The sequence below is a fragment of the Marmota marmota genome, unplaced genomic scaffold (genome assembly GCF_001458135.2).
Source record: "Marmota marmota marmota unplaced genomic scaffold, marMar, whole genome shotgun sequence".
NCBI lineage: Eukaryota > Metazoa > Chordata > Mammalia > Rodentia > Sciuridae > Marmota > Marmota marmota.
Window position 1 is genome coordinate 4,932,577 of NW_025999961.1, and position 16,008 is coordinate 4,948,584.

At 38.9% G+C, this 16,008-nt stretch overlaps 1 protein-coding gene across 2 annotated transcripts in view; it reads left to right on the forward strand.

Annotated features, from left to right (window-relative positions):
- Positions 1-1,693: 1,693 nt before the first annotated feature.
- Amacr (alpha-methylacyl-CoA racemase) overlaps positions 1,694-16,008 on the forward strand; it is a 17,827-nt gene continuing 3,512 nt past the window's right edge. The window contains exons 1-4 of one of the 2 annotated variants that reach the window (XM_015496378.2): positions 1,695-2,075; positions 4,414-4,557; positions 5,451-5,611; positions 10,173-10,359. In XM_015496378.2, coding sequence (XP_015351864.1) covers positions 1,829-2,075; positions 4,414-4,557; positions 5,451-5,611; positions 10,173-10,359 — 739 coding nt within the window. In that variant the 5' untranslated portion in view covers positions 1,695-1,828. Of the gene's footprint in view, positions 2,076-4,413; positions 4,558-5,450; positions 5,612-10,172; positions 10,360-16,008 lie in introns of both variants that reach the window. The other variant, XM_015496379.2, reaches the window with a different exon arrangement.

A 16,008-nucleotide genomic window follows, 5' to 3' on the forward strand; every position in this document is an offset into this window, starting at 1 on the left:
TATAAAATAAAGTCTATTAGGTGATCTGAGATTTCAACTAAAATTGTGGGTCAGAAGCTATGTTAGTTTGCTAGGGTTGTCATAATAAATAACACTGAATGGATGGCTTAAACAACACGAATATATATTTAACAGTTCTAGAGGCTGAAAATCCAAAGTTGAGATGCTGGTGGGGTTGATTTTCTCTGAAGCCTCTCTCCTTGGTTTATAGCTACCTCTCTCTGTTCACTCACATGGTCATTCCTAGGTCTGTGTTTTCTGTCTAAACTCCTCTTTTTATAGGGATACCAGGCATATTTGGGTCCACCCAATGTAACTTATTCTACCTTAATTACCTCTTTAAAGGCCTTAGCTCCAAGGACAATCACATTTTGATTTACTGGAGGTTAGGTGTTCAATTTATGAATTTCAAAGAGACATAATTTAGTCTATAAGAGAGGGTAAGCGTCTTAAGCAGGAAGAATCTGAAGAGTCATGTGAGACTTCTTAGGTTTCTGTATGCTTTGTCTGAGTCTTTTGATGAATCATCTCTTTGAAATTGCTACTACAGCGTGATGCTGGGTAAAATCTGATTCATGTGAAGCTGATTCTTGGTACTGGGATATAGCTCAGCCTGAGCTGCATTTGTTACTATTGGTTTTTTAGAAAAATACACTGGAAGCAAATATGAAATATAAATGTCTGGATGTCTGCTATAAAATTCTCCGCAATTTTCTTTCTTTTTAAGTTTCTCAAAATGCAAATAAAAGAGTAGGGGATAAGGAACTTTATGCTCGAAGGAAGGTAAGAACATGAGTTACAGATCAGCAAGGAAAACATTCAAAGATGCAGGCAGAGAAGATGCCTGTCTCTAGTGGGAGACAACTCCTCATAGCGAGAGCCGAAGAGCCCTGATACAATCACAAAACTCATTGAGAGTAGTTCAAGCTTGGCTAACAAGTTTTGGCTACAGTTGTGCCACGTTTTGTGTTCACTTATCACCTGTCTCAAAATACATAAACCTATACTTACAAAAGATTAGTGCAGAAATTTTTTTGGCACTCAATTCCACTCTATTCAATGTCTTGGAGCCGTTAAAAAAAATTGTCTGACTACCTACAAAGAGGTTATACAGAGTAGAGAAGAAACTGTAAAAGTAATGGGGCTACCTGTGATTATTTATTATTATTATTATTATTATTATTATTAAAAAGAGCGGCATTAAAGTTGAAAACTCGAAACTGTAATTGTCCACAGAAATGGCAGATAGCAAATGATAGATTTTTAAAGCTCTCTCATTCAGTCCTGGATAAGCGGCACCCCTCCAATGTTCTCCTAATATTAAAATTGTTTCCCTAGTGCATTTAGGAGGTATACTTGAGCCAATTCCATGTGAAAGCCAGGGGCGGTGACTGAGACAACCTGCACCCTGCGGAAGGAAATACCCTAGAGTAGTTCTTACGAATTTAGATTATTTGTATTTCTCTAAGGCCAGGCAAGGGTAGGGACTCAAATAGTACAACGGCCAGGGGACGCCACGGGGAGAATAAGAGTCTAGAGAGAAAGGTGACAATTTGAGTCCTCAGGGTCGAGACCTGCAATCCAGAACACCAAGGCTGGAGGGAAGAGAGAGATCACAGCGGACTTTGCACTTGTGACCTGGGACGCCCGGCGGGAAGGGCGCCACTGCGCAGACTCCGCGGCTGTGCGCAGGCGCGCAGGGAGGGAGCTCGCCGGGCTGGCGGGATTGGGGCGGCGCCTTAGGTAGGAGTGATCCAGGTCCGCTGAACCTTTTTCAGGGGCCGGGCCGGGATTGCTCAGTCTTCTTCTGAAGGAGCCGAGAGGCACTATGGCTCTGAATGGCGTCAGGGTCGTGGAGCTGGCTGGCCTAGCCCCCGGCCCGTTCTGCGGTATGGTCCTGGCGGACTTCGGAGCGCAGGTGCTGCGCGTGGACCGGGTCGGCTCCCTCGGCGATGTGAGCCAGTTGGCCCGGGGCAAGCGCTCGCTGGTGCTGGACCTGAAACGGGCGCAGGGAGCAGCCGTGCTGCGGCGCCTGTGCACGCGTGCCGACGTGCTTCTGGAGCCCTTCCGCCGCGGTGAGCCTCGGCCCCAGCGAGCTGTCCACGGGCGGGACGCGCGAGGTTCCTGCATCAGGAGCCCATCTGCACTGAGATTGAGGTTGCCCCCGTCGCACCTTGGTCCTTTTGACACGTGAAACCTCGTGCGTCCCAACCTTACTACGACCTTCAGTCTCATTTGGTCTTGTTGACCATTCTCTTGAGATGATCTTCTAAAGCTTGGATTTTGAGATACTGCTAATGCCCTGTTTCTTTCATTGCTTTTGACCCCTTCCTGGTTGCCCACTATCCATTGCCCTTTTGTATCTGCTTATTTGATGGTATTAAACTATATGAGAATCTAATAAAAGCCATACGTCTGTTCCCAGAGTGCCTAGAGGTACATGGCATTTAGTTGCTGTTTGGGGGGGTGGTGTACCCTTCAAAGCATCCACGATCCCACGGCCTCAGGTCATTCCTTTGTGCTTTGTGCCCTGGAGTCTCTACACTCATTCCTATTGCTTTCTGCTTTACATACAGGTGGGGCCCAGCTCTTCATCTGTACCCCAACCCTTGGAGCTGCAGACTGCTACCAAAATACTTGAATGCGTTCCTCTCTCTAAGACTATTCCGCTTGCACTGCAACTGCCGCAAAACCCCAACCAAGCCTTTCTCCTTTCCTTTCAGAATGGCATCTCCTCTTATGTATACTTTATCAGAGTGAATGGAACCAGTATCCACCCAGTTTCCTGATTCAGTAAACTGTATTTCATCCTTGAATCCAGTCTTCCTTTCATCACGACTGCTTTCACCGAACACTATTAATTCAGTTTTTTTTTTTTTTTTCCCTTACCAGGACCTGGATTCTTACTCTCCATACCGGTTTCAACCTACTTGGTGCTTTTGTGTCAGACAGCCTTTTAAAACTGAATTTGTATGCTAGAGTAACCAAAACATTTCTTGGTAGGAAGTCAGTAAACGTTTGGCAAAAGAACTTAAAGTCTACAGGGCACCAGGCATTTTAGCCATCACAGTCATATTTGAGGATATTTAGAATTAAATAATGATTTAATAATGCCTATTTGAAGGTGAGGGTGGATCAACATGGTTAAATTATTTGTTCCAGGTCTTTAGTTAGGAGAGCTGCGGATAGACATGTAGTCTCCAGGTGAGGGTTTGTGGCTACTGTTCAAAAAGGTGGATGACTAGGGGCTGTGGCTGTGGCTCAGTGGTAGAGCACTTGCCTAGAATGTGTGAGGCACCGGGTTCAAACCTCAGCACCACATAACATATAAATAAATAGAATTAAAAATAAATAAACAAAAAATACTGATTAAAAAAAAAAGGTGGATGACTAGACTCAGTTTTCATCACTGATCAGGATGATGAGTCCTAAACAGTATATTATGTAATCCTGATGACTTTTAATTCCAGGAGGTTTAAGATATCAGTTTACCTGGGTTTTGTGCAGTAAATATCATACTTGATACCTTAAGAATTCTGAGGTGTTACTGTAGCTAATTTTGGTTTTATGGATGTTTCTGAGCTTTATTTGTGAAGGTTTTATACAGGCCTGTGGAAAGAGCATGCTGTGAATCCTGAAGAAGGAGCTCCTAACTGAGAGGGAAGAAGGAAGGGTACTACCAGGACAGCACAGAGAGGGAAAAAAAAAAAAAGATCCTGCTTTGGGGATTGAGTAGGCTTGGATATGCCTTGAGTGAAATATGAAAAAATAACATCCTGTGGCAGAAACCACACATGGGGTCCTTACTCTTCAGGTCTTTTTCTACTAGAAACATGCTATAAGTGGTCAACCTAAATAACAATTGAAGAGATATTCTCTAATTAGTGATATTTGGGAATAGTGGATCATAATAATGAGAGCAGATGTTCCACAGTAAACTCTGAGGTGTTCCAAGAAGTTGAGGCAAGGGGAAGTTTTTACAGGTGAAACGGGGATTCCATAAAATATTTTGAAACTAATCCTTGGCTACCAGGATTAGTAACAAGGGTGGTGGTGGTCTGAGATTAAAGACAGTTGAGCAGATGTTCTCACGGAAGTTTTATTTGTATAATCTTCTGGTGGCCTTTGTGCCAGGTTGTGGTTCTGATAGAATCTTCTGTGAATAGTTCTTCTCATCAGGCATATATGCATGAAATCCCTTCCTTCATAACTTCTGAGTTTTATTTATTTTTGGTTAGGGTAGGAAAAAGTGACTCCATTTTGATTTTGACAACTTTCACAAAATCCACAACAAATGTTCTACATTTGGAAGAATGTAGTTTTATGTTTACCTCATATGAGGGATTATTCCATTTCTCAATTCATGTTCTCTTTTTTTAAAAAAATGTTTTTTGTTGTTACTTTTCTCCTAAGGTGTCATGGAGAAACTCCAACTTGGGCCAGAGATTCTGCTGCAGGAGAATCCAAAACTCATCTATGCTAGACTAAGTGGCTTTGGCCAGTCAGGCCAATTCTCCAGGAAAGCTGGTCATGACATCAACTACTTGGCTTTGTCAGGTATGTTGAAGAATAATTTTTTTCTACACTTTAAATTTATTCCCAATCAAGATCTGCAGTTACATTGGTTAACAAGAATTTTTTAAAGTGCAGATTTAAATTCTTATCAGAATCAATAAGGAGAGCATGATTGTTTAAATTAGGTTAATTTGAATTCTTAGAACAATGATTCTGAAGCTCCCTTCTCATTTTAACACATTTGAGGAATAACATATCCTCACACTAGTAACACTTATTTACTACATTTGAGGAGTCAGTTCTCAGGCCCCTACTAGGGAGTAAGAGACTTGGTAGTAGTAGTGATGATCACCCACACCTTGAAAACACTGAAATAGATGGACTCTGATGTTCCTTCATTGGGAATCATCGCCTGAGTCCTGGTTTCAGGCTTCTGTGAACACTAGGAAAACCCCATGTATTTCAGGTCCTAATGTTTCTTTATTTCTAGCCTAATTCTCAGATTTTCTGTGAATACATATAGATCAAGGGAGAAGGTAATTATAAAATTGGCTGTTCACACCTATTTAAAATTTAATCTCTTGTACACAATTATTTTCTTGCCTTTCTTTGTGGTTTGAATGAAAGCACATGACACTGTTTTCCGTTTATATCATGAATTGATAATAATCATTGTTTTGTTTTTTTCCAAAATCCAGTGAGTAAAAACTTAACAAATTTTGAAAATGTTGTCTGGGATAAAGTTTTAGAAAGGAAAAAAATCATCAAAACAAAGAGCCTGTCAAAAACTTGTTATATGTAGGCTGTGTAGGTTCAAATTGGAAAAGCCTGAGGTACTAGTTTTTACTCAGGTCAGTAACTAGAGATTGGTTATTCTTCTATGAAGTTCATGTATGTATTTAAAAGAGGCATTAAATTTATTTTTAATGGTATAGGTGTTCTTTCAAAAATTGGCAGAAGTGGTGACAATCCATATGCTCCCCTGAATCTCCTGGCTGATTTTGGTGGTGGTGGCCTCATGTGTGCACTGGGCATTCTGATGGCTCTCTTTGAACGCACACGCTCTGGCAAAGGTCAGGTCATTGATGCAAACATGGTAAGTATTCATTGGGCGGGGGATGATAGACCTACCACTTGCTCCTATGTGTGCTATATGGTTACCTCAAATCTTTTTCTGAACAAGAAATAAATGAAGCTTAATGTTTGAATTCAGGTCACCAAGAATATCCTTTTCTTTAAAATAGGCACACAGCCTTCATACATGTCAGAATGTCATAATTTAATCATCTTTGGAGTCACTCCTCTGAACTGTTTCTGACTTACCTGATTCCTCTGTGGTGTTTCAACAGTTTTCCCCAAGTTATTTTTTGTGCTTAAAAAAAAAAAAAAATACCTCAAACTGGGCATAGTCCTGCATGCCTGTAATTCCAGTGACTCGGGAGGCTGAAGCAGGAGGATATTGAGTTCATAGTCAGCCTCTGCAACTTAGCAAGGCCCTAAGCAACTCAGGAAGACCCTATCTCAAAAATTAAAAAATAAAAAGGACTAGGGATATGGCTCAGTAGTTAAGCACCCCTGGGTTCAATCCCTAGTACCAAAAAAAAAAAAAAAATGAAAGAAAAAATCTTTTCAAACAATCTTCATTCAGAAGGATTTCAAGAAGTCTTCATCAGTAGGTGGATCAGATTCTCATGGATGCTGAAGCAAAATGGGCCTTCTGTCTAGACTTTCCTGCTGCATTTGTTAGGGGAGGCTCCAATATCATAATGCTTCTGTTTGTGCATTGTCATACATTCAACACTTGCCTCATGCTCTGCTGGGCACTTTCTCTATGTGATTCCTTTTAATCTTCAAAGCAACAACTTCATTTGGAACACAGTTGTCCTCCCTTATCTACAGGGGATATGTTCCAAGACCCCCAGTGAGTGTCCGAAACTGCAGATATCATCAAATCTCACTATATACTATACTTTTTCCTATAACACGTACATCATATACTGGTAATAAACGTAATTCATAACTTAGACACATAGTTGATTAACAACAGTAACTAATAATAAATAGAAAAATTATAACAAGTTATATACATAGCAATAAAAGTTGTTTAAAACTGATGAATGATTTATTTCTAGAAATTTCTAGTTAATATTTTAAGAGTGCACTTGACAGCCAGTAACTAAATGGTGGGAAGTGAAACTATAGAAAGGGGGGATGACTGTACATTGTTATGAAGTGAAGACATCTGCCCAAGGTCTCATGGCTCTGTGGTCTTGGGAGGGTTACTGCACCTTCTGTCCTCAGTTTCCTTTGTACTATGGAGATGATAATATGTCTACTTTACAGCATTATTAGAGAATTATATGAGTTCATCCATTGTTTAGGTGTAAATAGTGCCCAGCACAGAGCAGATACTCTGTTATTGAGACTCTTCTAAAAGAAAAGAAGTACAGTTTGGTCATTTCCTTTATGAAGTACCTTTCATATCTAGTTTGAATACTTGAGGTTAGGAATTAGAAAAAGATTTCAGAGTCATTTGGGAATAATCTGGGAGCCAGGTGAGAAAGGTCACTTAAAGAAAGGACAGAACACCAGCACATAATGAGTGGGCAGAAGACGAAAACCAAGGGCTAAGGAGGGTGAAGTAGAGAACCAGAAGGGAGTGTTGTTGAGGAAACCAAGGCAAGAGAAGCTGCCTAGAGAAGAGTAATGGCCAGAGGGTCCACACCGGTGGACACCTCCAAGTTTAAAGACTGAATAGTGTAAATTGGTTTGGCTCACTGGCAACCTTTGCAGAGTATATCCCGGGCTGGAATCTGATCTCCTCAGTCCTCTCCTGTGTTGTTTCTTGTGACTGTCATGGAGCACAGCTCACATTGTCCTTTGTGTCCTTCTCAGAATGTATTTTGGAAGGAGTGGTGTGGGTTTATCTTTTGTTTCTAGCTGCTGGCCCAGGTGTAGTGCAGCTATAGCATGAAGTAGTGATAGCAACAGCAATAGCACTTCCACCTCCAGCTGCACCCTCACCCCACCAGGTGCAGGGCTGGGGCCTACACAGGGCTCCCTCTTTGAGCCATGAAACTTCCTGAGGGAAATTGGCTGGCTTTCATTTGGTGTTGAAAACTTGAAGGCTACAGAGGTTAAAGCTCCAGCTTTGAATTGCTTCCCTCTGCTGCCCTCTGTGGGCACAGGCCATGGGTCCAAAAGAGATCAGTTAAAAAACAACCATGGGGCTTTGGTAATTTTAAGGAGAATTTAAGGTAAATACTTATCTAGTAATAGTTGACTAATTTTCTAAATATATGGGTTGGTTACTTATAGTCAAATAATGTGATTACTGCTTTTATCTAATCAGAATTGCCCAATAATTAGAAGGTAGTAAGCTTTATCATTTATGAAACTGGAAGCCCTCAGGATTCGTGCTCACATTAGGGGATTGTGAGTGTTGGCTGATTACTCAAGACCTGAAGGATCAGTAGATCTCATTCACAACTTCTTCTTCAAGGTCAAATAGAAGCTGTAGAAGCTGATTCAGGTGAGGCAACACCTTCTTCTTATAGGACAGTAGTTTTCAGTATTTTAGCAACAGAATCCTTGGCTCATGCTCACTTGGAATGATTTGGTGTTTGTCTCGCCACAGTTCTGTTGCCTTGGACCCTATAGAGTTAAGATGACTGGAATGTGGGGTCCTCTCGGCTGTGTTACCCACACTCCAGGGAGCACATGGACACACTGAGTTGCATGCAGTGGGCCAACACGATAAGGATGGCATAAAAATTTGGTGGGTCGATGAAGCTGCCATTTCCCTGTGTTATGGAACCTCATCTGGGCAGTATACATGATATGAGGATTAGGGGCAAGAAAAGCTGCTTGCTGGGGTGACCACCAACAGACCTTGAAGTCTGACTGGGAGAGCTAACACCCTGACTCTTGTCCTGTGGCTCCTGTGTTGCTAAGTACATTTCATTTATGATGAAGCAGAGCAGAAACACTTTTTAATCAAGGTAATTCAATACAGAATCTTGAAACTTTTCACACTTTTTTAGCCTGAATATAAAAGTAGGATAATCAGTATTCAAAACTCCAACTAAACTTTCTGCGGTGCTATGTGAGAGCCTGACTCACTTTGAGTTCACTTGTTGTCCCATTGGCTCTGACAGGGCAAGGACTCAGCATAAAGTAGGTATTTGTTTATAGCAGATACTAACTTGCTGGGTTTTGTATGAGCAAGCTGGAATTAAGACTCATGCAGAACAATAGTATTTCAATTTCAAGGTCAAATTTATGCCATTTGAAGGGAAAAATTTCTTTTAAGGTTTACTCAAGAATGTGAGTGAGCTGTCTCTGACATGTCTGAATTTGGTATAGGACATATCTAAAAATATACTTCACATCAACATGAACATAAAATATATTTAAAATAGTGTACATATTTATGTGTGTATTATGCATATGTGTATAAATATGGGATTGCCAAGATTTGGGTAACTCAGTCTCAAAAAGTGGAAGCACCACCCACATAGGCCACTTACATGAGTGCAACTTCAGTCAGACTCTGTATAATGATGTTTCAGTCATTGATGGATTGCACGTCTGACAGTGGTCCATACAATTATGCAGCCCTCCACCTTAGGATGTGTAAGTACACTCTATGGTCTTCACACTCTGATGAAACCCCATAACAATGCATTTCTTAGAATGTGTCTCCATATTAAAGTTGTAAAGTTACTTATTTAGTGATTTTAAATATAACAGCCATAAATTCAGGTATGTAGGAGATTTTCAATAAAAAGAGAAATTTGAGATGTATCTAAAAGAAATCTTGTCTTTGTTTCGCATCCAGTAATAGGAATTCCATGCTTATTCTCCCCTCTTGGTAGCCTCAGGGATAAGGATGCTGTGTGGACTACTCTCTGGGGTGCTGGAATCATCAGAAGTATAAAATCCACAGGGATGGCCCAGAGTATCTCGCTTTTCATTTTGATTCTTAAGATAATCATACTTGAGTTTGCGAATTCAGTGTTACTTTAGGACTTGTTGGGAAGGTAGCATCCCCATAATTAGTGTGTACTCAGAAAAGCCATACACCTGCCACCCATCTTGTTTTTTTTATTTTGTAACATTCTAGTGATCATTAAAGATAAGATGTATTAAACATTTAAATTTAGTTTACTTGGTATTGGATTCAAGCCAAAATAAGTTAAATGTAACAGTAATGTGATTTACCTTTAAATAATGATATGTTTCTTATATCACTATATATATTGTTGTAGGTCTTGAAAATCATACTTTAATATCCCTTTGTTTTATTTTTAGCTTTTTTTCTGGCAATTTCTAACATATATATAAGTGGAGACTAGTGTAAAGAACTTTCTTGTACCTTCATCTAGCTTCAAAAATTATCAACATTTTGCCAATCTTATTGGAAGGGAAGAACAAAAGTAGTTCTTTCTAAGCCTGGCAATATTTTCTGGACTGAAGAGCACAACTGGTTGTTATTCTACCATAAACCCTCTCTAACTCAAGTTTGCAAAAATACCTAGGAACTTGTATAACATGTATAATCACTGCAACACACACATTTTAAAAACCTGAATTGACATTATTCCTGCTTTTACACTTGAATTATCTGGATTTATGTGTGTTCTGCTTCTTCAAAGGTGGAAGGTACAGCATATCTCAGTTCTTTTCTGTGGAAAACTCAAAACATGGGACTGTGGGAACAGCCTCGAGGACAGAACCTGTTAGACGGTGGAGCGCCTTTCTACACAACTTACAGGACAGCAGATGGGCAGTTCATGGCTGTGGGAGCCATAGAGCCCCAGTTCTACAGACAACTCATCCAAGGTAGGAGCTGTTACGTGCTTCACCCACTTTTCTTTTTCCATGAGCACTCTTTATTCTCTATTTTGGGGCCTTTTTAAATCTCATAATATTTTATTATATATCCAACTTTCGATTAACTCTAGCCATCCATAGGGAATTTTCTCTACCTTTTAAATGAACAGGTGATTTTTACTGGTGTACATAATAACTCAGGGTCTTAAAATATAACAATTCTTTTTGTGGGATGTCCAGTGATTTTATTACATGTCACACCAGTAGTGTGTATATTTATCTTGCCTTTGTGTGCCCCAATTTTTCTTATTCTTCCCTGGGAAGGATCTACTGCCTTATTCTTTGACGGATGCCTCTTACACTGTCAGGTGTTACCTGAGTACAGAGAGTCTGTGGCCAGTCTGCCATAGCAAAAAAATCTGGGATCTCTTCTTCCCTTTAAAGTAATTGGACTGGAGTTATTTTATTCCTGTGAAATGTTTGAATTTAAAATTTACTCTGCAAATAATTTAGTATCTAAGTCATTTGAGAATACAGTCTGCAGTGATATGAAAAGTTGATTACAGTACATTTACCTTTCTACTTCAAGTTCAAAGTATCATTGTTGATGGCTTCTCAGGTGCAATATAATACTGAATTATTTGCAAATAGGTATAATGATTATTTTTGTAAATATTGAAAAACATTTTATGATCAAATGCTTTAACTCCACTAACTGAAAAAAGGTATAGGAGAAAAAAATGATTTGCCTAGGTCATATATAATGCCTTACTGCCCAAGAATTGAAATTAAAAACCCAGAATTGGGCTGGGTATGTGGCTCAAGCGGTAGCGCGCTCGCCTGGCATGCGTGCACGCCCCGGGTTTGATCCTCAGCACCACATACAAACAAAGATGTTGTGTCCACCGAAAACTTAAAAAAAAAAAATTCTCTCTCTCTCTTTAAAAAAAACAACAACCAGAATTAACTCAAAATCTGGACTGAACAATGCTATATGGAGGACCAAGTGGTGGGAGCAACACACACCTTGGGTAGAAAGCCCTGGAAAGCAGCAGGGATACAGCACCAAGGGTTTGCAGAGTACAACAACCTTGTTTATATATGCATTGTCTTTAGAAAATATAAGTGTGTTAGGGCTGGGGATGTGGCTCAAGCGGTAGCGCACTCACCTGGCATGCACAGGGCGCTGGGTTCGATCCTCAGCACCATATAAAAATAAAATTAAGATGTTGTGTCCACTGAAAACTAAAAAATAAATATTAAAAAATTCTCTCTCTCTCTCTCTCTCTCTCTCTCTCTTTCTCTCTGTCTTTAAAAAAAAAAAGAAAATATAAGTGTAATCAGCTAGTACTTCTAAACAACAGTGATAAATATATTCCTCTAACACCTTTCTGTGGCCTGAGTTCTAAACAATCGCTATAGCTACTTGAGTTCTGATAACATGAATATAAAATTTATTAACGCATTGTTTTACTTACCCTTCAGTAAGTATTGCATAAAAGTTAATTCAGAGAACTTGCAGTTATATAGGGTCATCTCAATATTCAGCTCTCATATTTAGGCCTCGGATCCATTTTTGAATTAATTTCTGTGTATAGGGCAAATTAAAAGTTCATCTTCATTCCTTTGTATAGGTGCTTCAGTTTTCCCAGCACCATTTATGGAACAGATGTTTTCTTCTTCATTGAATGATCTTGGCATCCTCTTGATCATCAGTTGACCACAAGTGGAAGGGTGGCTTTGGACTTTCAGTTCTATGCCGTTGATCTCTGTGTCTGTTTTTATGCTTGATTATTGAAACTTAGCAGTGTAAGCTCCCCAACTATGTTCTTTTTCAGTATTGTTTGGGCTACTTGGATTTTTTTGGACTTCTTGTGAATTTTAAGAGCAACTTGTCAATTTATGCAAAAATGATAGGTAGGATTTTTACAGGGGTTTTGTTGGATCTGTGCATCAAACTAGGGAACATTGCCATTTTAACATTATTAAGCTTTTGAATCCAGGAACATGGCTGCTTGCTTTCCATTTATTTAAATCCTCTTTTAATTCTTTCAGCAATGCTTTGTAGTTTTCATTATAGAAGTGCTGCACTTCCTTGGTTAAATTCATTCTGAAGAAGAGTATTCTTTTTGAATTTATTGTTGATAGAAACATTTTCAGACTGGTCATTGCTAGTATCTAGAAATACAGTGGGTTTTATATATTGATCTTCTATCCTGCACCCTTACTGAGTTCCTTTGTTGTTTCTAGGTGTGGATCTTGAATCTTTTCATCTTTACTTGAATTCCATCTTGGATGAGTAGCTTCTTGGATATGCAGATTAAGGTTTTTCATCACATTTGGGAATTTTTCCAGACATCATTTCTTTAATGATTCTTTTACTTTCTCTCTTCAGTTGTTGAAGACTCTCTAGTCACTCGTGTCCCACAGGTCTGTGAGGCTCTGTTCATTTTCCTGTATACTTGTTTCTTTCTGTTCGGCTGACGAGATACTCTTAATTCAGTTCTCTTGAAGTCTATTGATTCTTTCTCCTGGTAGTTCATATTTGCTGTTGAGATATTTCTTGCTAGTGAATTTTTCATTTGTTGCTCAACCTTTCAACCCCAAAATTTCTGTTTTGTTCTCTTTTAATACGATTTTCATCTCAAATTGCTTTCATACTTTTCTTTAATTCTTCAGGCGTGATTGCCCTCGGTGCTTTGAACATTTAAAAAATAATTCCTGAAGTCTTTGTTTAGTGTATCCAACATTTGGCTTCTTTGGGGGAAGTTTCTGTTGATTGCTTTTTTGCCTGTGTATGGACCATAATTGTATGACTCAGAATTTTTCATTGAAACTGGACATTACAAATAATTTAATGTGGCAGCTCTGAACCCAGCTCACCCCTTTTCCCCCTACTTCCTGGTCCTGGATTTGTTATTGTTGCTGTTTAATGATTTTCATATACTAAATATGTATTCTTTGGTAGGTGCAGCCACTGAAATCTGCTCAGTTAGCTTGGTATTTAGTTAATGCTGGACAGAGATGTCTTTAAATAACTTGAAACAATAACTCTTCCATCCTTTTCTGAGATATTCTATACCTTTTCGATTGTGCAGAACCTCAAGATCAGCCAGAGGTGAGAGACTGGAGCCTTCTCAGATGTCTTTTGTACATGTACATGGTCCTGCACATGTGCATGTACACATACGGCCTTCCATATTCTCAGATATAGGCTGGAGATTTTTTAAATCCTCTGTGGACAGCCTGTTCCCCATTGTTTCCTTTTAAATTATTTTGGTTAACTTCTTACTCATACCCCAGGTAATGCCACCTCAGACAGATGTGAGGCTAAACAATTGCCATTTGATTTTGAAAAAGTCCTAGAGATGGAACTGGCAGGTCACATCAAGTCCAGTCCTGAGAATGGAGCTTTTCGGGGAGCTGTCAGGCCACATAATGACAGTTCTCCGGGGGTGGGGCTTTGGGGGAACTCCACACTGGTTTTGCTTCCATTGGTGGCTCTTATCCTGCTGGTTTTCACAGCTGCCCTTGTGGAGTGACCATTGGTTCTCAAAGCCACCACAGAGCAGGGGAGAGAGAGGTGACTTTAGCAGCAGTTGTAATGCCATAAAGCACACTAGACTAATCAAGATTCAACTTTAAAAAAAAAATTTAAAAAAGATTCAACTTGAGTAAACATTCCTGAGATCACACAGGCTTTTCGGTGATTTTGAGGGTGCTGAGAGAATTGACTCCAACAATTGGTTTCCTAGTGTTCTCTTTGCTTTCCTGTGGGAGCAGATTTTTGTAGTTCCTTGCTTTGCCATTCCAGAAGTTAGCTCCCCTCCCTGGCATATCTTCCTGGTATTTTAAAGCATGTATGTTCACAGTGCTTACTTTTAACATCCACACTCCACCTCTGTGAATGAACCATTCTGAAAATACTGAAAATGAAATGACACGTGTTAGTAGCTTAATTGTTGCAGCCCTCAACTCTTGACCACCTTCAGGTGGGTTTGTTCCTCCGAGTCTAAACTCTGTAACCTCCCTGATTTTTTTGGTCCCCTCCATTTGCATCCTCAACTCTTTGTGGTATCATTGACCTTTCTTCCCTCAAGTTGCTGAAGATACTTAGTTGACAGGAGGCTTATTTATGCTTAAGGCAGGGGGCACATCACACAGTCCACAGAGCCCAGGACACAATGTCTCGGCCTCTTTTTTTTTTTTTTTTCAGAGTTATTGACTTAATAAAAATGATACTAGTTACATACAAAGTACTTCTCTCTCAGGCCCTGATGGACAAACCCCAAATCTATGATGATTTTTTTTTTTGAAGTAGTGTTAATTACATGCTTCATTGTCCCCCTGTGTTTTGAGATCTTTGGGGTCAGACTTTAATTAAACTTTTCAGTACTACACGTCCAAGTTTTTGTAGACTTCACTGTTTTGTTTCCCTGGTGTTTTCTGAGGCGAATATAAATAAATAAATACATAAAATTAAATAATCTGGAAACAGTAAGAATTTTGAGATTAAGACTCTTGTAGTACCATCAGATAAGCAATAGGGATTTTGTAGTTTTTTAAAAAAATTTCAAAATATTATTTAAAAACTGCACAAAAAATGATAAGTGTTGGTGAGATTGTGGAGAGATGCAAACCCATCTGTAATACTGGTGGGATGTAAGGGGATTCAACTCCCATGGAAATGGTGTAACAGTTCCTCAAAACACTAACCACGGAAGTCACGTGATCCAAGAATACATTCAAAAGAATGGATAGCAGGGACTCTAACAGGTATTTGTAAACCTGTGTTCACAGCAGTGTTTTTAATAATGGCCAAAATGTGGAAGCAATTCATGTGTTTATTGACAGGTAAGAGGATAAACAAAATGTGGTATATGCATAAAGTGGAATATTATGCAGCATTATTAGGAAGAAAATTCTGACAAATTCTTCATCGTGGATAAATCTTGAGGACATTATCCTAAGTGAAATAAATCTCTCCCAAAAGAATATTGCATGATTCCAGTTATAAGAGGAACCCAGAATAGACAAAATCATATGGATAGAAAGAATGGTGTTTTCCAGGGGCTGGGGAGAGAAAATAATGAAAAGTTATTATTTAATGGGTACCAAGTTTAGTTTGGGAAAAGAAAAGATTCTGGAGATGGGTAGTGGTGATGGTTGTATGTAGTACCACTCAACCATATACTTAAAAGTAACCATAATGGTAAATTATATGATATTGTGTATTTTACCCCAACTTAAAAAAGAATGAAAATTCAAAATACTGTGTTTGTTTAAAAAATTGTAAGTAATACAGAATTTTAAAATAAGAAGTGAAATGTCTCCCTTGTTCTGCCACCTTGGGAAAGTTTGCAATGTGGCCTTTTACATATTTTCCTGGATGAATGTTAACACACAATTGTGTTTTTCTTATATGATTACGCATGTTATATTTATTACACTAGTATATATGAATTATATTATTGTTATATATCTTTGTATCTAAATTTATAACTTACAGCCATCTCTTTTTATTTAGCAGTGTAGCAGAGATGTTCTTTCCTGCCAATGTAAAATATTTTATATATATATTGAGCCCACTATATTTATCCCAAATAAAATGTTCTCTGGAATATATATATATATATATATATATATATATATATATAT